The sequence below is a fragment of the Cuculus canorus genome, chromosome Z (assembly GCF_017976375.1).
Source record: "Cuculus canorus isolate bCucCan1 chromosome Z, bCucCan1.pri, whole genome shotgun sequence".
Taxonomy (NCBI): Eukaryota; Metazoa; Chordata; class Aves; order Cuculiformes; family Cuculidae; genus Cuculus; species Cuculus canorus.
The window spans coordinates 19155072-19178753 of NC_071441.1; the positions used below are offsets into that span (position 1 = coordinate 19155072).

At 38.3% G+C, this 23682-nt stretch overlaps 2 protein-coding genes across 3 annotated transcripts in view; one reads left to right on the forward strand and one right to left on the reverse strand.

Annotated features, from left to right (window-relative positions):
- Window positions 1-17: 17 nt before the first annotated feature.
- ERMP1 (endoplasmic reticulum metallopeptidase 1) lies at window positions 18-21763 on the reverse strand. Of its 2 annotated transcripts, XM_054054043.1 has the most exons (15): window positions 21471-21763; window positions 20213-20514; window positions 16811-16938; window positions 16358-16463; window positions 15384-15530; window positions 13860-13952; window positions 13195-13407; window positions 12233-12453; window positions 9199-9373; window positions 8418-8608; window positions 7652-7804; window positions 6914-7116; window positions 6100-6215; window positions 5487-5650; window positions 18-4349 (listed from the first exon to the last, which is right to left on the reverse strand). In XM_054054043.1, the coding sequence occupies exons 1-15, from the start codon at window positions 21719-21721 to the stop codon at window positions 4185-4187; spliced, it is 2628 nt and encodes an 875-aa protein (XP_053910018.1). In that variant the 5' UTR covers window positions 21722-21763; the 3' UTR covers window positions 18-4184. The 2 variants fall into 2 exon arrangements, with proteins under 2 accessions (XP_053910018.1, XP_053910019.1); XM_054054044.1 differs by lacking the exons at window positions 18-4349; window positions 5487-5650 and having other exon boundaries at window positions 6804-7116.
- The window catches only part of MLANA (melan-A), a 32450-nt gene continuing 30483 nt past the window's right edge, over window positions 21716-23682 (forward strand). The window contains exon 1 of the mRNA XM_054054047.1: window positions 21716-21768. The gene's annotated coding sequence lies outside the window, so the exon portion shown is untranslated. The remainder of the gene's footprint in view (window positions 21769-23682) is intronic.

The following is a 23682-nucleotide window of genomic DNA, read 5'->3' on the forward strand; positions in this document are numbered from 1 at the left end:
GTCCCCTCCCACTATAAGTTCCTCAGCTGTACGGTTAGGTTGGAGATTTTTTTGTGTTGGGCCTTGTAATTGCATCTGTGCTTGGATTTCTTGCTACTCATTTAAAAAAAATCCTCTCACAGGGTATATGCACACTTGCAAAACAGCTCAAGTCCAATCATGTCTCTGAGGATAATTTTCACCATCACTTTTGTCAGCCAAAGCAAGCTCGTATTTCACTAGTGTTCAAAGCAACCAATGTAAACAGTCATAGAGCTGAAGTGTTTATAAGCTACAGGTTTTCCTACCAGAAAGCACTGAGAATAGACTTCATGAGCAGTCTTGGTAACCACTTCAGCCATAAGGCACCCAACCACTCTTTCATAACTTTTTTCAAATGATCATTTCCTATCTGAAAGAGACACCCACACCTAGAAAAAAACAACATCTTTGAATAAACCATACATGGACACCTTTCTAAAACAATTACTTTTCATTGTCTTTTTAAATACAAGATTTAGCTTGTATTTGTTCCACAGCCTCAGACCCAACTGACAGAATTACTCTTTTCTAGACAAACCACTCCTAGCTTCCAACAGATTTTTGCAGCTTTCTGAAACACAATGTATTTCTAAAAAGATGTTTTGTTTATGGCCAGTGATGCTTGACACCCTGCTTGAAATACAGATAGCAGTGACTGGATCTCCCTAAACCAGCGTATACTTGCTTGCTCAAGTCTCAGCTTTATCCTTGGCATGTTCTTAAGCTGCACCTGCAGCTCTGACAGAACCATAAAGAACCTCTTCTGCAATGAACAGGAAAGCCTGACTATCCCCTGAAACTGGATCAGATTTTCATGAAGACTTAGAATCCACGTTCAAAACAGAATACACGCATATGCAACTTCATCCTGCCTAACCACACAGTTTTGTGAAAGCACAAAGAGTTACCAATGGCTTATTAACCGTCCATCACTAAGACCAGGTATTAAATTCTATGATGGATCATCCTGCAGGCTTCTTCCAGATCACTATCAAGAATGAGATTGAGTTTAGTCCCCACAGGAAAAAGTACTGAACAGCATTACTGTGCAGGCAAACTATTCAGCAGCTACATCCCTAATGCTCCAATTAGCTCTGTATAGACTTGTAAGATCTTGTATATTTGATTAATGCTTTTCCAGCAGGGTTGCAACCCAACCTACATCAAATAGACATTAAAGATGTGTTTTGCTAACACAGAGCAGCTCCACTCAGCTGAACAATGTACAACAGCTGAAGTTCTGTTCATTTCATCTATTCCAACCCTTTCTTTCTTCAAAGGCAATGCTTCCTCTTGAGAGGCCATCTGAAGGTATAGTGGCACACTAATTAACACATTTGACTGTAAAACCACAACACATCCAGGCCTCTTTGCCACCATGTGCTTGAATGGATATAGCTATTTCTGAAGCTCTTTTAACTATAGATACATAACAGTACTACAATAGAGAACATAATACATTTGCAAAGCCAAGTCAGGGAAGAAATCTAGCATTAAGGAAGATTTAAGCTATTTAGATAATGTGTGCGTGTAAATTGTTTCAGTTGAATACGTGAATTCCAATCAACTAGCTGCTTACTGCCTCAGTAAGAATAAAGACTCTTTCTACTCCCGTGCCTTATCTTTAAAATCAGCAGCTGCTTGATGTGTATTTCACAGAATTAGGCACACAATACTTTTTATGAGTAATAATAACGCACAGCAGCAGAAGACAAATCTGTTTGGATTAATGGGGAAGCAGATGGACACTGAAAGAGCAAAATTTTTATTCCTGTTTTTCTACTGCTGATCAACAAATTTACTCTCAAGTACCAGTTTTGCCAAGAATACTTAGCTTTGCTACCAGTGACTCTTCCACACTACATCTTGTTTCAAGAAGAATCCTCCTCTCTAGGCAACCACCCTGGGCCCTTATTTTAATATTTACCACATCAGGTAATTTTTTATTCTTTGGCATGCATATCTTCCACATAGCTCTAACTCTAGCTGTCTAACTTCAGCACTGCTTAGCAGTATTTCTACCTCAAGCTTAAATAAAACTTCAGTGCAATGAATGAAAATGCAAATATGCTTTTAATCGAAAATTAAGTTTCACTGATTAAGTTTTGCTTTTATTTACAAGACAGAAATTTACAACAAGCTAGATATCCCTCATAATTAAATTATTTAATTAAAAAGTTAGATCCTGAGTTAGAAAAAGTTATTGCTTCACTGAACTTGCAGAAACTGCTAACCAGCATTTTTAGATTTTTGGCTCCCAGTATAAATTCTTGACAGCACTTTTTCAAAGCTTTAAATCAGAGGCAAAACAAAATAAATATCAAAACTGAGGAAGACGGTAAATATGAGTGCAGCTTTAGTTAACTAGCTGTGCATCAGCTAAAGTACAGTACAAAACCTTTGTTGAGATTCAAGACAAGAGTTATGAACCAAAACTCCATTTTTTAAATCATTAATAGTACTTATAAAAAAATAATAAATGTAAAATATAGGGAACTGTAGTTTCAAATCACACACAATCGAGTGATGATTAATACACACATTAGTTTAGAAGGACCCACTGGTTTTAAGATACTTGACAGTTCATTAAGATTACAGTCATTAAACCTCCTAACCCTAATCCATGAGTCAGGTGAAAATCTTCACAGATATACCTTGCAAAGGAAACTGTTTCTTGCCACTATAGTACAGAATTACAGAACAATATGAAGGAAAAATACCTGACTGGAGAGCTGCTGTCCATCACAGCAGTGACACAAATTAAACAAATTAAAGTGACACAAAATTTTCTTTCACATGCCATGAAAAGTTCCCAGTGCTAGCATGTTTTTATTCAAAATGATGATACAAGCACAAAATCTGCTTTGCATGCAATTTGGCAATACTCATGAGAGCAATAAAATGCTAATCTGTACAATTCACGGTGTGCTATTGATACCACAGAATGTTTCATATATAGTTTGGAAAAATGCATGGAGAAGTTTTTTTCAGGTACACAGAATTTCTTTGAATTTCAACAACTAACAACTATTACACTGCACTGAAAAAAAAAACCTGGCAAGAGGTCGGTGGCTTCTGAACTCAAAGCTTGCCAAATAAAATTGCAAGGTAGTCTAAATCTCTTACAGTCTTTTATAAAAGCCATCCTCTGGAAATAAATCAAGAGCAATCCAGAGATATTAGACATCTTCTTAAAGATTACTCTTCTTCAAATTTCCTTATGGAAAGCAAACCGTATTTTAAGGAACATTTAAATGTATTGGCAAAGTGCAATACTGTCACATTACCAAAAGTCTCTCCAGAGGAGATACCAAAAATCAGCCAATTCTAATAAATTAGAAGATAACTTCAAATTTAGAATAGATTAATTATAAGACATCCACATAAATGAGTGGGGACTTAGCACTCTTACATACAAAACAGCCAGTCACATGCATATATGCTGATACTGAAAGATTCCCACAGGAGCAGAACTACAAAAAGATAGTTAGGTCAAAGTTAGCCATTCAAGCTGTAACACTGAAGAGGCAGGCAAGAGAGTCAGAAACAAGTTTTTAACAGAAACCTATTATTTGGAAAATACATTCCAGATAAATAATTACCACATTCCATCATAATATTGATTTATTTCTCATTGTGCACTTGCTAAGAACTAGGAAACGGCATTATAACTTTCTGTGACTTCATAAAGTGACAAATGTAACATTTAGGGCTTCAGCACCCCTGCCTCCCCCCATACAAAGCTTCTTTTAGCTGAAAGTTTTACTTTTATAGGACGGATAGGATTGGTAGGCAACAGTCCCCCATGTGCATGAAGTATGCTGTAACATCAAAATAATTCCATGAGGTCCTTCCATTACAACTGCCATCACATTACACTAACATTACCTCCTCACACACAGTAACCATTTTAAGAAACTCACTAGTCAAACTGCCAGACTGGAAGAACTAAGGTGAATGGTATTCATGTTGACATGAAGTATCACTATATCCCCAAGACAGCAGTAGTCTTTAAATAGTCAAGCTGCCAAAGAAACACCATTGGTTGCCAAAATACTTAAAATTCTTGTGAATGTCTCTGATATCTTGTTGGAAAACGTTTGATGCAACAGTATCTCTGCGTCAGAGAGTTTACCATATTAACACTGCATTTCTTGTTGACATTAAAAGACAAAAAGGTCGTAAGTGCAGGACCAACCAGAAGAAAATGTCCAGTTTGGAAACCTCTCCAGTAAGGCAGAGAGTTGAGGTGATTTTTGATCCTCCCCAAAAAAGTAATGTGCTGCTATGGCAAGGGAGACCATTCCATCAGAATGCTTTTCTGGGGCCTGAAAGTGAGAAAAGGACAATACAGCCTTTATGAGTGTTCATGGCATCAATCCAGATGTACTTTTCTACAGACTTAATATTTACACAAATTTCAACAGCTTGTTGTCCTGCATGTTAAAGAACTTCCTATCTTCAAAGGTATCAGTCGGATTACATGATGAGCTCAACTGGAAGTGAACTTGCAACAAAGCATTTACATCACAGTATCTCTGACATGGTACACAGCTTGCACACGCTGTAACTTCAACATTTGTATCTGATGGTTTTGCTGACAAATCAACAGATGACTCCAACGCAGAATTTATATTGATCCTTCTATTGTGAATCCCTAGGATGAAAAGCTTTCTCTGCCTAGCTCTGCCACTACCAAACTTGCAAAGCTCGTCATGCTGCGTACTCCTGACTGCCTTTATCAGTACCCTCAGAGGATTAGATGGTTAAGTGTTTAGACTACCTGATCCAAGAGGGAACAACAGGCTTTCTTAACTTCCAAAGATTCTTGTAGTATTTACTCAAAGAACAAGACACTGTTAAACCTATAATAAAAACATACGTATCTCCAAAAAGTTCCTCACTGGAAAGTTAATGTGGGAGGTGAGAGTAGGTGGGACCACAAAACCCAATGGAGCAGCGACGCTGGAAGCCTTGCTTCCAACTGGAACTAATGTAAAAGAAAGCTTAGAAAACAAAGCTTTTACAACTCTCTTCAGCTTCAAGACACGGTAAGTTTCCCATGGACTCCCTGTGATTTCCCCAAACCAAGCAAACAAAAGACATGAAAATGAAAATACTCACAACAGGGAAGGGAACTCTGATATAACAGTAATACAGATAAAACTTCAAGAACTATGAGGTTAAGATCAGAGTAAATCCAAACTCATGACCCAAGATTAAGAAGACAAGGAAAATATTCCCCCTTTGGCTGTTTAGCAAGTTAGTGGACTAAGCATGAAAAATACATGTGAGCAGATCTATCAAGCCGAGGGACAGATTGAAAGAGGGAAGCTAGAATTAGAATCTATCAAATAAAGGAAAGCTGAAGAAAGTTGCCAGGACACTTTTCACATAAGAATGCAGAAACGTCTACAACAGGGCAGGCCAAGGGATTGTTGGGTTCCCAGCAGTGGTGTACTCACTGTCAGCTCCACCCAGAAGTGCCACGGTGTAGCCTGCAGCCCATGGGAGTAAAATACAAAGTAGTCTCCTCCTACGCTTGCAACGGGGGTTCCATCCCCAAGAGACCAGGTGGACAGAGCCGACCCTTCATGCGGCCGAACATAGAGAGACATATGACTTGGACCTGTAGAGAAAGCAGTAAAGATCCAGATGTATCAACAGGTGCAGGTAGAATAACCACCCATTTTCCTATATAGTAGCACACAATCTGTTTATTACTATTAGTGTCTTCCAAAACATGATACAACCGTCTCCTCTGCAGAAGAAGCTCCAATTATTTCTAGGCGGTGCAATAAATGAGATGATGATGTAGCAGAGCAACAGAGCTTTAGGCAAGGGCTTGCTATAAAAAGATCAAAGCTTACTTAAAACGGACAAGGTAATGAAGTCCCTCAAATAACTGCAACACAACACCCACAGCTTCCGCTATGAAACTAAATTAATTCATGCTAATCTCCCAAAACTCTCTATCCTGGGAATGGCACTAGAACTTCCAGTACTGGAGTCAAAACCTGATTTATTATGGGCATAAAAATAAACACAAATCACAAACCAGGAGCTTCAGTCACTCACCAGATACTTCAAAGTTTAACCTCACGGAGTTCCAAGGCATCAGCTCCTTGGACAGAAGGTTAAAGCGAATGGGGCTTCTTGGAAAAATTTCAGGAGCAGGAAGATACCAGTTTTTGCTTTAAAAAAAAAAATAAAAAGAACTTATGTAACACTCAGAGGCACTAAATATGAGAAGCCAAGAAGTTTTTGCATGGTATAGCTTACTAAATGGAATATTCAAAAGCTAATGATTCTAGTAGAAGGCCGTTCAAATTAGCGGCACGTAGCTAGACAAATATTAAAAGGGCATATTAATAGAAAAACAGCCACCAGTGTGTTCATTCACTACCTTCATCTGCCTTACTGTTCTATAAATTAAGAATATTTGCATCTTTAAACTGATGCACTTTTGCCCACAAGCTTCTTGGGGTATGAGAAATAGTCACAGCAGTTAGTTTTCTTGTGTGGAGACCAGCTACCCCAAACTTTGTCTACTGTCAACTGGGATGTGGGGGTGAAGAAGCGAAGAGAATACAAACTCCTACTCTGAACTGCCTTTCACAAGCCACTCCCTTCACCTTTTTCTTCCCTAGTGGTAGCATCGATTTTCCATACATCAACTTCTATAGCCTTTGCAGCAGACCCAGGAATCTCTTGCAGAGATTCTGGCAGAAGACACAGCACCTAGGCAGAAGTTTGTCTTCCGAAGTGGAAGGATTATTTACTTTTAGACCAAGATTAGCCTTGCTTTTCCTTCCTTTAGGCAAGTGAGATTGCATAAATTGCCGATGTGCTTTGGCAGTTAGTGCTCAAGTGAAGCAGCGTCCACACCAACCGGAACATGAAATGCACTGGCAGAATCCAGGGAAGGCCACAGAAAGGAGCCTGCTCCTCACATGGAGTTCTAATGGTGTCATTGATTTCAGGCACATGGGGAGTTATGTGAGATATTCCATTATAATCAAATCCATTAATCCATATGCCAGAATCACTTTTAACCACATTTCCGTCTAGGTCATGAAATCTTCTGCTGGTGTGCTAGAAGAATAAAAAAACAAAAAGATACACAGAAAGATGATGATGATGGGGCCTGTGCAGTTTGCAAGAGCCAAAAGTGATTCTGAAATATCCTCACTGTCAATCTTTCAGGTCTACTGCATTTTCAGTATGAACTGAACACACAGCTCTGAGTATATATAAGGAATTACTCAGATGAATGAAACATGCTGTAAGAACACCTACATTCAGAAGATGACTGTGCCTGTAAGTATTTGCCCATCTCCCATCACATTTCCTTTTTAAACTATCACTGCTTACTCAAGTCTCCCATTTAAAACCTCCTAAAAAAGCCCATGCTCTTCTGAAAAAGAAATCTGAACACAGAGACTCAACAAGGCATACCTTGGCAATTCCTTCAAATCCAGGAATAATTGTTACATTGTTTAAATCAAGCAAGACAAGGAATGTTACTCTTTTGAGGGCAGACGGGTGGGGTGGGTGGGTTAAACAGTCAAAAAAAACCCATAAACACTCTTGGAAACAGAGATGACAGAATATGCAAGGCATTTCTTACCTGGAGAAAGACTCGCTTAGGCTTTGGATTAGCTGCATCAGAACTGTAAGGAAAGAAGATTCCACTACAAACGAGAATCAGAGTGACTACAAACACAGTAGTTAAAGTTATTAGCGTCGTTTTTGTACTTTTGACAAGGTAAATGAAGTTAATCTAGAGAATAAAAAGACAGTCCAGTTATAAAACTGCAAAACTTAAGAAATAAGTCACTATTTGTATATTATGGAACTGAAAATACATTAAAAAGATATCATCACAAGTACTACCTGACAGAAGACATTTCTTTATAATATCAGTATGAAAACTGGAAAGAATAAACTACACCTCAGAGCTTCCAAAAATTTTCTATTTTTTAAAACATCTGCCAACAAAAAAATAGTACCTTTGTAAAAGACGCAGCAGAAATAAAAAAAGCACCTTGAGAATTCTTTTTGGTAGTGTACTATATATATTGTTCAGTCACGTGCTATACTACAGAACACAACAAATGTCTGTTCAAATGCCAGTATTAAATTGCTTACTTTTTACACTAATCTTTAATGCATTATCACAGAGCAGATACATTTTTGTCACCCTTGCTTCAATCACTTTTCTTTGACTAACACAAAACACAGAATCTCTGACATGTTTCCTAGAAGTTTCCTTTAAGATGTTGTCAAATTATCATTAAAGTATTAATTTAAAAAAATATTGACTCTAAACGCTAGAGAAAGTTTAAAATTTTCAACATTTGCAACATTTTCAAACACTTACAAATTCCACTTACCAGATAGGATGACAGAATCATAGTGATGACCACAATAAGTCCTGCCAACACTACATCTGGTAGAATTTCTGTACCGCTTCGTCCCATGATAGGCGTAAACATTTCAAACACAGTCCAACTAAGATACATCATATACAGATAGGGAACAAACACTCCCAGCATGTACATCATGACAAATTTCAGTGTGGTACCTATAGGGGAAAAAAAACCCACCAACCAAACCTCGTAAAAGCTTAAAAAGACATAAACACACAGCTTTATTAATATATCCATATACTGCTGCACGGCCCAATACACATTATTGGTCCTCATCTCTGACAAGGAAATGAAAAGGTGATCTCATTTTGCTTAGCCAATGCCTATACAATTCTTTCCTAACCACCACAAAACATCGTACTGCAAAAAAAATCCTCAACATGTGTTCTGTCTAAGCACTGTTTAAATATTAAATATTAAATATTAACAGTATTTCTTAATAACCTTTACTGTCCATCAAAGTATATGATCAATTACTAACAACCCCACATATTAGTGTCATTTTTAGCCCGAGATAACATGTTTTACAGTGTATTTTTTTAAAGAGCTTCTCTATACTTCCAAATTGTCTTCAGTTCAAGAACACATGTGACTCTTGCAGTGAGAAAAAGTACCTTGACTGCTCAAAATTGAAAGTTCGGAATTTCTTCTGCTTCAACAATAGAGTTTGGAGAAAAACACCCAATATACAATAGTAGGAGCAGAAGTTTTGGAATACAACCACCTCCCCCCTCAAAACTCCTACCTTTTTGGCTGAATTCTTTATGGGTCATCAGCTTTGCAAGTAAAGGAAACACTACCCATAACGTACAAATGAATGCTGAACAAAGGCCCATCTGAGTCAACACAGCCAATGCTACAGACCAAATCATCAATGAGGCATCAAAAAAATTATCCCCCAGGCACTGCTCATTCATATTCTATTAAAAAAAAAGCAAACACATCTCATTAAGATACACAGAAACCCCCTTATTTCTTGTATATAATTATTCTCCTTGAACAAAGTTATTACAACCAACAGTTCACTGTTCTTTTACCTTTTACAGTTATCATGACATTTTTAAAATCTCCTCCGGCATAGCTTCAAAAAGAAATCATGTTGGCTGGGGTGGAGGGAGGAAGGGAATGTACAAATGCCAATATCAAGAAGACGGGAGCCTAACGTTTCAGTGACACGGGCAAACACATCCTTTTTATAAAAGCATTGGTATTTGTGATTAATACAAAAAAAATTATGTAGTACTTGTATGTGACAAATTATCTGTATCTCCTGAGATTACAAACCTGGTTTTAAACAGCAGTTCTTTAATACACTTCTTATTCAAGCACTGTTTTAAGTGCACAAATACTATACTGGTGCTTTTATACGTCATGCCACCTCAGAATTCTGCTTTTTAAAATATATTATTTGTTTTGAAGAGAAGATGTGTGAGTCAGGTAATATCAGATATTTTCAAAAAAGAAGAAAGCTTAACCATCTAAAGCATGGTTTGGTTTTGTGGTCTTTTTTAAAGTTGCATGGGCAATCCTGCATTGTCTGCTGTGGACTATTCTTAACTGTGAATGCTCTCAGCAGCAAGAAGGATGGCTTGGGTGAACAATGGCCATCAGAAAGTACCTCCTTCAGTTTTGGGCTGAGGAGGCAAAAACAACAAGGGGAGGACATATGAGTTTCCAAATCTGTTCAAAACCAAAAAGTTTATAAGTTCAGAAGGTCTTGAGCCACTAACAGAAAATACCCAGGCACTGCCTATGATAGCTAAATAAAAGATTAGCTTTCAAAAATTTCATGGATCTCTAAGTACAGTGCAAGTTACAGCAGCAGCATAAACTGTATGGTGTACTGCAAGCTACAAAATGCAAGAAAACTGAGAGACTCATGTTGGTTGATCTGTTGATCACGCAATCAGCGGGCAAGAAGTAGCATCCAGAGCCTGGAATGGTTGAGCAGTTAGCAAAATTACACTCTCCTGTCAGGTCTTCCAAAAGATTAGAAAATAGTAACAACACATCTATTTTATAAATGGCTTATTTTTCTACTAAAAGACATCATCACATCCAAATACTGGTTAACAAACATATACTAGTTAACACTCCCTTTCCCTAACCAATTAAAAGACACACTTCCAGATAAGGACATGATGGATCCACCCAGAACTTTCCATAAATTAAATTTCACTAAGTTCTTAAAAAGCCTTCAAATATGAGGATGAAGCTGGATTGGGCAACATTGGTTCCCTAAATTCCCTTGCCCAAAGCTTGTACAAATGGCCAAGAAGATCAGATTCAGCAAGCTGAATGACTAAACATCATGGTACCTAAAACTCAAACATAACAGGCTCAAGCACTTTCTGCCGTGAAAGAACGCCATCTGTCAGGTACCTAACGGCACCAGCTCAAGGTCCTAATACAAAACCATTAAACTATCATCTAAACATTCTAGATGGTTAAGAGCTATAATCACAACATTATTATGCAAGTTAAATTGCATTGCTCCATCTTCCATTAAAAAAAAAGACTTCTAAGTGCTAGAGATTACTAGACATAAGGAGGAATTTCTTCATGACGAGGGTGGTGAGACACTGGCACAGGTTGTCCAGGGAAGCTGTGGATGCCCCATCCCTGGAGGTGCTCAAGGCCAGGTTGGATGGGGCCTTGGGCAGCCTGAGCTGGTGGGATGGCCCCGCCCATCACAGGGGGTTGGAACTGGATGATCTTTAGGATCCTTCCAACCGAAACCGTTCTATGACTCTAAGATTCTAAAAGGAAGATAGACAGTAATCAAGAGAAGTGAGAGCAACAGAAAGGTAACAAATATCAAACCCCACCAATTCCTGCAGGGGCCTAAATGACCTCTACCTATTGCAGGAAAGAACACTGACTATCAAGAGCTCTGTTCCACCTCCTGCTGTGGTCAAAACAACTAAGAATCAGAATAATCACAGATGGAAGGGTGACTACTCAAATCTTTACAACAGCTTCATTTAGAAAGCTTTATAAAGCACAGATTACTATATTAGATTACAGCATGACAGAACTAGGAGTTCTGATAAAAAAAGAGCTCTCATATGAACCATCTGAAAAAAAAATCATATTTGTTCAGATGGTTATGAATACAAATGACATCACCAAAACAACACTCATAAAAGGACAGAATGAAACAGAGAACTGGAATTCCAAGTTTCACAATGAAATGTTAATGATAAATGAGATTAAATAAAGAATGAAAATATTAAAAAAAAAGATACCTAAAGAGGTACTGTATCAAAATAAACTATTAAATTTACAGAATCTGTCACACAAGTACACTCTGTGGCAAGAATCTGGTAAGGTTCAAAGAATATTTGACTATTTGTTTAGATTCTTTAATTATCAAGAACATTCAAAGTATAAAAAACAATTAAATTCTCCAGCTGTTGTTCTGATCTTTTACCATTGACATGATGCCAGGAAAGGAAGGTATGGACATGAAAAGACACAGCACCTTATACTGCCTTATACTGCCTTCTACTAGGCTTTTGCCTTTTTTTTTTTTTTTTTTTTTTTTTTTTTGAAGTGGCTCCTAAAGGCCATTAGCAAGGAGAAAGCCTTAAATCACAAAGTTCTTAACTCAACTCTCTGATTTGGTAGAGCAATGCCTACATACATATGAAGTTATTTTTACACAAACATTTTAAATACTTCCACCCAATACAGAAAACTGTTTGCAACTAAAAAATAAAGTCTTCCACAGATTAAATGCTATATCATGCTTCGAAATTAGCAATGAAGTTGTTTACCTTGTAGAAAAACTTCTTGGCTAGCATATGCACAAGAATGAGCTTAGCTGCAGCTGCAGTGCCATAAAGAAAAACAGAAACATAGAAGTGGCTGTACCAAGAAAGAGACCGTCCAATGATGGAAACAAACACTGCCACAATAAGGACTGTCACCAATGTGCAGACCCAACTTATTAGTGTTAAACCCAACGCAGTAAATAATGTCTTCAGGTTCTGAACAGCTATGAAGAAAAAAAAAGAATGTTCATTCAACAGTCAAGTATTCTACTGCATGCCATCACCAAGATGCAAACTACCCCACAGTATGATTGCTTTAATGACCAAAACAAAACTGCATGACTGCATGACAACACCACTCTGAAGATTTCTTAACAACATCGTCTAAATCACTTAGCCTACTTCTTTGCAAGTCTTTTTGCAGTCTTCCCCACTACAAAATTTATTTTGAAAGTACTAGTGCATTTTGCAGATTACCATGTTCCTGATGGGGTTTTTCTTTGTTTTTTTAAACAGCTATGTTCCTACACATAACCAAAAAGGTCTAACTAGAAGACAGAGAGTTTAACAGCCTTTACTAAGTTTTGTAATCTTTTTCCTCATTTCTTGTTTTCTTCCTCCTGCCTATGGACAGGCATTAAAGAACACGATTCTGAAGCCCTGTCTCTGCTAAGAGAACAGAGTTTATATAGATACTAATTTTTTTTCCCCCATTTTCAGATCTCTAAAAGAATTAATTTTAATCTTCATGAAAGTATACAAGACATAACTGCAATTCACAATCGCTAGGCATCTAGGCCCACCACAGCCTTCATCATAATTACTCAGTTGGGAGACTTAAACACAAAGTGACTCCTATGGCAATCTGCACACCTCTGATGCCTTATCACCTGAAGGCTTCTTCAACTACTAACTGGTAATTGTTAAAAAGCAGTGTGAAATTTTTTTAAAAGAACTAGCCTTACCTCTGGTTTTGGGCTGTAACACTTTCTTGCTTAAATAAAGAAAAGCAATTGCTGCTGTAATATAGTTCATGATGGTGCCAACACGAGCAGGATAAGCCAAGACAAATAAACCAAGAATATCAAAGAACACAACATTTCCATGTCTATACTCAAAAGACTTTGCCAATTTATCTGACGTTGCTAGGTATTTTAGGACAGCTAGAATATTGTCACCTATTAAAAAAGCAGATACAAAACATAACTACATCAGGGCTGATGAATTAGTACACAGCATTATTTTAAGTATACTTAAAACTGTATTGAAATACCCTCAGCAAAGATGTGAATGTAAAAGTGATTATTCTGAACAGCGTATTCAACGGTACACACAGCTTAGTATTTTGATGAATTAATCTATACAACTGTCACTAAAATAAGTATACTTGGAAAGTTTCATGTATTTAAACACTGTAGCCCTTCTTCAGGTATGATATTAAAGCACTGGACTAGAAGGCTAACTCATAGAAGAGTTTATAATTTTCTAATCTTCCATTTAGAACATGTCTAGCATGTTCTAAATTCATAATTAATGGTATTAATTTCTTGTGATACCAGCCTTGCAGAAAAATGAAAAAGCAACTACAACACTACTCTTTAGTAATTTACTGAATTCTTGAAACACCAACCTGCTCTCTGAATGGAATCCGTTAAAATTCTGTCCGATGTGTCATATTTTGTATGGTAAATGTAGCCATTTTCAATAAAAGCCAAATCTATTCCTACAGAAAGGGAAAAAAGCATGTTTGAAATTATGTAAACCTAAAACCTCAAAGCAAACACATGAAAGCTTCATACATATTTCACACAAAGCAGTGCTCTGCTTTGTAGCCCACTTGCCATCCTTAAAGCTGAGCAAAATTGTCGGCTTTGTAAAATCTGGATTCCATGTGTATTTAAAAAAGGACATCTTTAAAACATTTTAAAATATCTGTCCTTTCTAATGTATTGATTTGCATGACCTCTACTGCAGAAACACATGAAAACTCTTAATCATCTCAGCGTCAGAAAAGATGTACAAGGTGCTTTCCAAACATTCAGTAGTAAACCTCAATAAAGATACATGCCAAAAAGTAATAAAAAGAAGCACTGTGGAACTGAGAAGCGCCTTCTCAAAATACCAGGTAATTTGTAATCAGCTTTTCAAATAGCCAGTCTGAAAACTCTTAAATTATAAGTCCAAATAACGTATAAAACCCAAAAAAAATATTTACCAAAGTTTTTCTGCAAGATTAATTATACATTTAGTATAATTAATATAGGTAGCTGCATATGCAAAAAGCTGCTGTCTACAATCTGAATTCAGATTGTATCCTTGCATAGGTGTAACAAATCAGACCTCAATTCTACCAGTGGATGAAGACAAACAAGTCTTTAATTCAATTATTTCATTTCTATTGGCTTAGAAAAAACAGAAGTCAGTGGGAATTCATTTACCACTTACAATCCAAGTTCAATCCAAGTTCAATTCTGAACAAATAAAGAACACATTGTGCGAAATCAGCTACTTTATTGTCAGGCTGGAAGCATACTTTGGGACAGTTCAGAATATGTCAAAGCGTTTTGTTCTAGGAATCAGTTCAGAAATACCACTTTTCTTCAAAGCAACTCCAATGATAACCTATGCCAGACAGCAAGGGTTTTACAGAAGTTTACATTTATTTGAATCATGTTTGCAGAATGGAAAGTAAACTGTAAACAGATCAGCAAAACTGAAAGCTGCAGTCCTGTGCTTGATTTTGACAAAAAAAAAAAAAAGCACTAATTTCTAAGTCACTGACTTTAAAAAAGATTAGTTTATCCACTAGATACAGACATTTAATTCCTGCAAGCAAGTTATTAGCATCATGAACAAAATGTTTCAAAACAGAGTATTCCATATCGTATTCTTAATTCCTAGAGTGCTTTCCTGGTTTTCAGGGAACTTTTCTACAATGTAGTTTCTTTCTGGAAAATACCAGTCTCCAAAAAACATCCTTAAAAACCCATATGATGAACCAAATCTAGACTCTTGCCTTAGAAAAAAAGGCACAAACTGAAAGACAAACCAAATTTGAGAACCTCCACGCAACAAACCCCAGAAGAGTCTCCTTTTCATAAAGTTAAGACAAATGATTGCATAATGCACATTGACGTGTCTCCTGATAACATACCTGGAACATGGCCAAAGTCTCTGTAGATACGGAAGTCTGTATCTGCTGGGATAATACCACTCTGAAATATTTCCTGTGCCACCACAGAGGCAAAAGGATGTTTGGCTGCAACTACATATGCTTGTACCAACCAAGGATTCTCAGGTCCTAGTAGATGAGCAGAAAGTTCACAACACATACTTTTTGAACTCCAATTAAGATACTGATCTTCCTTGTAACAAATTAATAACCCAATGAAACTCTTGAGTTTTAATTCCACAAGGTATATAGTAAATCCATTTGTGTTGGCTGAATGACCCACACTTGAGAGAAAGCATTAGATACACTTGGGAGAAAAAAAAAAGGCACTGATGATGCTCTCTTGAATGTTCAGTGGCAGAGTAGACAAGCCAGCTCGCAAAAAAAGAGCCAGCACTAATGAAGAAGTCAAAACTTCTAGCACAGCTTCCAATTTATCATGTATCTATCACGCTTCAAAACCTTTATTTAGAGAAAAGTCTCTCCACTAAAGCATTCAATGCAAGCAAATAATTCAGCAGCTCCAGCAGAAGAAGAAAGGCTGCAGGCCAACAGGATGGACAAGAAGTTTAACTGTAGCCTACAAAACACTAATTTTAATGCTTCTTGAGCAGCTGATAAAGTTCTAAAGCAAACATGTCCCTGCAAAGACTTGGAAAGACCTGCTGTGAAAATTAAATAAAACATACGAAAGAATGAGTATGCAAGATATAAAAGTATCTAAATATTTTTGCTCTTTATTACTTTCATTTAAAAGGGAAATACAACTTCCTGTAACTGTTCTATGCAGCCTTCCCACCTATGAGGCAACATCAGTGGCAGCACTTTAGCCTGCAGGTATCTGAAGATGTTCCCCTGCCTTTTGCTTATGAGTCACTCTCGATACTTTTTCAAGTCCACATTGTTTATTATCAAATTATCCCAGCACAGAAACTGGAAACAAGGCAAGCTCATACCTGTTTGAAAAACAAGTTCTTTTCCTCCTACACCCGCTGCCTCCAGGTTGATAAAAGCTCTAATTGACTTGGCCCACTCATGTTGTGTAATGAAGCCGTGACTAGCCTTGATGATAAAACAACAACAACAACAAAAAAAAAAAACAGGTCAAATATCTTCCAGATCAGCCTAAATGTTATTTTCCATCACGTACCAGCGTAACTCAAGACTGGACAAGGCAATCATATCACTCGCAACACAGATGCAGAAAATCCAAGCCTTCTAATTAATATGTACAATATTCTTCATGTAATTATATTTTTCCCTAAATACACTTTCCTCAGAATGTCACGACTGGCATTTAACTAATATTTCAACAGATCAAGCACAAACTGTTTCTGCAGTTACTCTTTTCCTTGTCAGAACCTTAACACACAGCTTTGGTATGTATATGACAATTCTGGCATACTCACCTGCAAAATATTTTCTTCTGCACCATTAAATAAGAATATGACAGCATGCTGTAGGGGCTCTGGTGATTTTGAAAGTGTATTAAGTATTTCAAGCATCACTGCACAGCTAACAGCATCATCACTGGCACCTTAAAATAATCAGCAGAATAGTATGGCTTACAACAAATACACAGAGACGAAAAAAGCTTTATGCTATCTCAGTCACATAATCTGAGATAAAATTATATCAAGTTCTAGTATATATTCTACTACTGCTTGTACTCCATGTCTACACCATCTAAAAGCAATAGCAGAAAGAAAAACAATGTTCAGAAGTTGAGCAAGTGAAGTACAAGATATCAGATCCAATACCACTGCTCAAGAAAAGTAGACTAACCAAGTTACTAAGCAAGCAAAGTGATCATTATCTATTTTCCTAAGAACAATACAAATAAACAAGCATGTAATTTTCACTTACAGCTTTTTCCAATTTTAAAAAATAAACATTCCTACACAAGTCACCCTAAGGCACTCTACACTGCTACAATGCATTCAGATAAGTAGGCAACACCTTAAAGTAACACAAGGCCAAATTTGTAAAATAAAGCAAACACCAGAAGTCACACCTTTAAAGCATTCTTAAAATGAAAGTATACATTATAATACAGTATTTTTCATGACTGGATGCTTTCCTGCACTCTTCTTTCTTTGCAGAAAATTCCTTTTGCACTGAGCTGTCATCTGTTTGAGTTTCTCATCCAACACTATTCTAGAATTACTCTCATTTCTTTCCATGCCCTGACATTTCTGATTCTTGTTTAAGCATCCATCTTTTAGCCAAGGTCTCACACAGTTGCATCTCCCTAACCCACTGTAATCAATAAATTCTGGGAGCAAACAGAGAAATCCAACCTCATTCATTTACATCCTGTTTGCACATGATGCTAATGTGCACTGAGATGACAATGACAGTGGAGTCAGGCCTCAGCATGCTGTCAGAGTAGATCCATTAGCTGCTAAATCTGTTTAATTTACACCTAAGAAAAAAAGCTTTTCCAAAGCTTTTAAGTTAGGTAAAATTTAGATATATCTGCCCCTTCATGAAAAAGGTATATTCCCGAAACAAACACAAACCTCAGCCTAAATTTTTGCTTTAGCTAACTGTAGAGAAATACTTTAGAAGAAATAAATAAATCCAAAATCTTTCCAGTACAGTTCTCTAATCTACTTGTCAGAAATTAATACCTTATTCTGTCAAAAACTTTAAATATCCCCTCAAAAATATCTGATTTAACACCCTGATGATATACCTGAATTTATCAGCAGTCTACTCTTAGCCACCCTGCACTATTTTAATCTAATTTATGCTGTATTGAATACTCTGCAGAGAAGTCTTCAGTAAGATTAATGACTTATCTGCCTCTCTGCAAGGCTAAGAAAAACAGAAGTTATTGGTTTCAACAGACAGGCAGATTTACATCCGATTAAAGCCACCACAGATGCAAGCTCACAGAGGAAGTATTATCCTCAAATACTTCACATGCAGCAAAACTGCTGGGAGGTTAAAACATATTTTATGGCAAGTATCCATACATAAAGCACATAATCAGCTACATCTGCAATGATAATTTCAAGGATGCTTCTTCCTTCAAGTTAATTAGAAAAGAATCAAATAGGCCATATAAACTGAAAACTAGTACCACTAGAACAAGAGACATGTTTTAGGAGTTTACAGTTCATGCTTTTTCTTCACACATTCTGTACACATAAGAGTCAACAGCAGATGATGTTTTATTATCTGATTTTCAAATATATTACACATTGATCACAGAGTCCTGATGGTTGTGGTCAAATAACAAATTTTTTGTAATGGAAGAAAGCCATAACCAAATAACTTGCAGAAATACAGTACAGAAAACAGAAGATTCTTGGTTAGGTTGTGTGCAAGTTTCACACTAAGAAAATGAAAGGCAGCAGTTCTTACTGTTGTGGTAAAGGCTGTTTTGTGATTAAGGGCAATCACACAGGCTGATACCTAGCTCCTCCACAGATTTCTGTATAATCCTATACAAATCACTAATATTTTCTGGCACAAATCACTCATATTTCCTGTACATGGTTGGTGAAATATTTTACTGTCTGAGTAATGGTAAATAAATTAACTGATATAGACATAATCCTGCATTACAACCCACAGAAGCAGACACGCAGTTAACACAGGACATCAATTTAAAGAGTTTTCAATAGTCATTGTATTGGTTTTGAAGTATTCTAAGTTAAGGCAGTCATTTTTAGACTATAAATACAGTAATTAGCATCTCTGCAGTTCCCAAATCACACAGCATGTATAATAATCTTGCTGTTATTAAGCCTAATTTGGAAGCTCATCTTGCCTAAATATGATTGAGGAGAAAGTCCTGTATGCTATTTGACAGAAAAGTCTACGAAAGACTACAAAGCACAAAGAGTATAGGAAGTGCTTTTTTTCTCTAGCTAATACTCAGGTGTTTGCTCAATAATAAAGACTAATTGCACGTGCTAAAGAACAGGAGGTCTACCCCCTAAAATAAAGTATCGTATAGGGTGTAAGTGAAGAACATTCAGTAAAAGCTGCACTGTTGGTGACCGAAATGTATAGGTATTTTTCAACAGCAGTAACAGGGACACACTTGTGGTTGAGTGTTACAACACATGTTTTTGTGCGGTTTTCAGTTCCCTACCTTCCTGGCACTCTTCAAACTATGTACTTCCAAAGTTGATAACACCCTTGCTGCAATAACTATTTATCATGATGACAATTATAAAAATGCAGAGGGACAAGAGTAATAGAGTATGCAACAGTGAAAGTAGCAGCAAGAGAGATATACACGCTATGAATGCAACAGTACTTTAATCTTTGATTAATACAGTCTTTTGATTCAGAAGCTCTGAGTGCAGAAAGTAAAAAAAAAAAATTGGCCTAGCTTAAGGAGATTACACTAGAAATTTGAGATAATGTAAAACACCAGCAAAGGGAGGGGAAAACACGAGATTGGTTAGCAGGGGTGGGAACAGTCTCTGGCATAAAGCATCCTGTGAAAGGAAAGCCAGTATTAAATTAGTACAGAAGTATGGAAAGACCTGAAAAACAGGTGGAAGCAGCCCATGAACTACATGCATAAGCAGCAAAACACAAGAAAGGCAAATATAACCAATCATTCTGGAATCTATATAGAGTATCTGTAATTTGCTGCTTACCACACAGTGAAATCTGACTTTAACAGGATCAATCTGTCACTTTAAATACTGAATCTCACTGAAATCAAGCGGACTGGTTGACACATACAGTGCTCTGGCATGTGGCAATAAGGCTATAAGAAGACAGCAAACAAGCTCGGGGGCTCATGTAATACACAGAAACACAGAATGAATATGTGGACCTACCAGGGGTATTTGGTACAGAATCAAAGTGACAATTGGATAACACAGCATGCTCAGCTCCATTTCGGGGTTCCAGCTTCACTACAACATTGGTTATGTTTGCATAGTAACTAGTAAAGCCTCCTAAAAAGTCAATGCTGAAGGAGCCTGTGGGCCTCTGTATGTCTACAGATACCTTGTGAGCATCTGTGCTTTCTCTTTCTATTGCCCTAATTTGTTCTAAGAGATAGTTAACTGCAAGAACTTCATTTGCTGGACTTCCAACTGTTCTGGGCCCAATTGCTGTTAGGTTGTCAAGATATCCCCTGTAAGAGATAAATTACACATTCAGCATCAACACGTTCAACATTTAGTACAACTACAACTGTAACATTTCTGTACATTGCTCCATTTCAAAACTCACAGTAAGGGGAAGAGACTAAAGCTGATTAGATGGTAACTGCAGACAAGATACCAAAGGTCATGATAGTAATGGGCATACAGTACAGATCTCTTCTCAGGTCTCCTCATGATATCTATCATGACACTAAATTGAACTACTGTTTTTCTGGTCCAAACATATCAATGCAAAAACAAACAAAAGGGTGAATGAAGAAGCTAAAGATTTTATCTTTAGCAAGGTTCCACATATGTATACATGCTCTTCCCTGAACGTCTGGGTAAGCACACTCATGGCAAGATTTACATCACCCAAAAGTCTGCGAAGCTTTCCTAGGCACCAAGCACCTCTCATACGAGGACAGGCTGAGAGAGCTGGGGTTCTTCAGCCTGGAGAAGAGAAGGCTCACAGGAGACCTTATAGTGACCTTCCAGTACCTGAAGGACACTGCAAGAAAGCTGGAGAGGAATTTTTTACAAAGGCATGGAATGACAGGACGAGGGGGAATGGCTTTAAATTGGAGAGGGGGAAGATTTAGAATTAGACATGTGGAGGAATTTCTTCATATGAGAGTGGCAAGGTACAGGTTGCCCAGAGAAGCTGTGGCTGCCCTGTCCCTGGAGGTGTTCAAGGCCAGGTTAGATGGGGCCTTGAGCAGCCTGATCTAGCGGGAGGGGTCCCTGCCCATGTCAGGGGAGGATGGAACTGGATGAGCTTTACGATCCCTTCCAACCCAAACTATTCCATGGTTCCGAGTACTTTATAACACCACGATACTCGGTCAGCCCGAGCCGGGCTCTTTAGGAGGCGCCCAACCCCAGCGCCGAAGCCCCTTTTAAAACATTTTAACCCACTTTCCGCCAGCCCCGCCCCGGCCCGTACCTGGCTCGGAGGGCGCTGAAGTCTCGCGGCGCGGCGTGTCCCGGCGGACCGAGCAGCCTCCGGTGCGAGAGCTGCACCAGCGCCCGCAGCGCCAGCAGGTACAGCAGCACCAGCGCCGCACTGGGCGCCTCGGGCAGCGCCCGCCGCCTCGGCCCGCCGCGCTTCTTCGCGTCGCTCTCCCCGTCCTCCCGCTGCGCTCCCTCCGGCGCCCGCCGCCGCGCCCGCCGCACCACCGCACCGCCGCGCTCCATCCCGCCGCACCGCGCGCCAACCACGGCGGCCGCCGAGGGACAAAAAGGTTATGCGGGGGCCCCTTCCGCGGCGGGTCACGTGGGGGGAGGTGAAAGGGGGCGTGGCCCCACCCGGCCCGGACACGGGGTGGGGTGGAGCGTCGAGCGCGGCGGGGATGTAACAGTGCTTAAGGCTTGTTTGGGGGCTGTAGGGAGGGAGGGTCCTTTGTCGGGGCTGGGCAACATCCGGGAACGGTCTCCATTAATCAGGTGCAATGAGACAAAGGGTGGTTGCAGAGCGTATTTCCCACTTACACCCATATGTATATGATTTTTTTATAATGGCATGCATATTTATAAATTTTCCCAGAAATCTTGTGCATATTCTATTATTGGAATAATAGCAATAATAACAATAATAACAATAATAACAATAACAACAGGAATAATAATGATGTAGTAGTAGTAGCAGTAATAATAATAATGATAATAGAAACACTTATTCACTAGTGAAAGATTGAAAAGGACAAAGTATGTGAAGCAAAGAATCATAGAATCACCAGGTTGGAAAAGACCTCTTGGATCATCCGGTGCAACCATTTCTATCTGCCACCAAGCTGTGTTCCTGAGCACCTCATCCACCCATCCTTCAAACACCTCCAGGGGTGGTGACTCAACCACCTCCCTGGGCAGCCTCTTGACAGTGCCTGATGACCTTTTCTGTGAAAATTTTTTTCCTGATACCTGGTCTGAACCTCCCCTGGTGGAGCTTGGTGCCATTCCCCCTCGTCCTGTCCCCTGTCACTTGGGAGAAGAGGCCAGCGCTCTCCTCTCTACAACCTCCTTTCAGGTAGTTGTAGAGAGCAATAAGGTCTCCCCTCAGCCTCCTCTTCTCCTAAGAGAAGAGGCTAAACAGACCCAGTTCCCCCAGCTGCTCCTTGTAGACAATAATAGAGATATTAATAAGTTCTTACAGCTCTAAGGGAATGTTTATTCTTTCAGGTTATGCATCCATGCCTGGAGATTGTCTGCATATTATCTTTTGGTACAAGACAGATTTATATGGCAAGATAATTAAACATACAAACCAGCTGCAGCAGAACTTACAAAATTAAATAGAACAGCAGTAGTAGTAGTAGTAATAATAATAATAATAATTCCAATATCTAATTTTAATGCTAGGAAACTTTGCAACAGTCAAAACTCTAAAACTCTTGCTAATTTGGAACTGGCTCCAGCTCTCTGCTTTGTCTTGGCTTTAAGATAGCTGAAAAGTCCAAACAGAGGTGGTTACAGGAGAAGAGACATCTGTTCAGTACAAAACATGCTGAGCAGAAGGTGTTACCATCTTCAAGGCACAAACAATGCCTAGAAGACAGCATTGTAGAGAAAATGTGCTATCAGAGGGAAATTCTCTCTAAATTTCAAAACCCACAGCTGCTTACATGAAACTTAACTGTACTTTAGCTTAAATCAAAATATTCTACTTTGAAATATTCCACACGTGAGAATTAATTGAGAAGTTTTGCTGCAGCTGGTTTGTATGTTTAATTATCTTTTCATATAAATACGTCTTGTATCAAGAGACAATATGCAGACGATCTCCAGACGTGGATAAATAATCTGAAAGAATAAACACTCTCTTAGAATTGCAAGAAGTTATTTATATGCTTAATTGTCTTGTAACACGTAGTTGTCTTAGGTCAGGATATAACCTGAAGGAAGTCTCCAGACATGGTTGGCTAACCTAGGATAATAAACATTCTTTGAGGCCTTACAGGGTTTTGTAAGATGGGATGCCTTATTTAGAGGGGCATCCAATTCGGCACTGAGTTGTAAAATAAAAAATATTGTCTCTGTTTTGAAGACTTTGTCCTTTTCAATATTTTACCAGTGTGTGTTTCTCTCACACGTATCGGCAGTGGCAGCTGCCTGTACATTCTTCATCTGGAGGGTAATGCACAATTTGAGAAAACAGGAGC

Coding starts and splice junctions, on each gene's coding strand:
- ERMP1 (XM_054054043.1), bottom strand. CDS start 21,721: ATGGAGCGCGGCGGTGCGGTGGTGCGGCGGGCGCGGCGGCGGGCGCCG. Junction 12,454..13,194: donor GTTACAGCCCAAAACCAGAG/GTAAGGCTAGTT, acceptor TTTTCTTCATAG/CTGTTCAGAACCTGAAGACA. Junction 7,117..7,651: donor CTAAGCGAGTCTTTCTCCAG/GTAAGAAATGCC, acceptor TTATTCTTCTAG/CACACCAGCAGAAGATTTCA.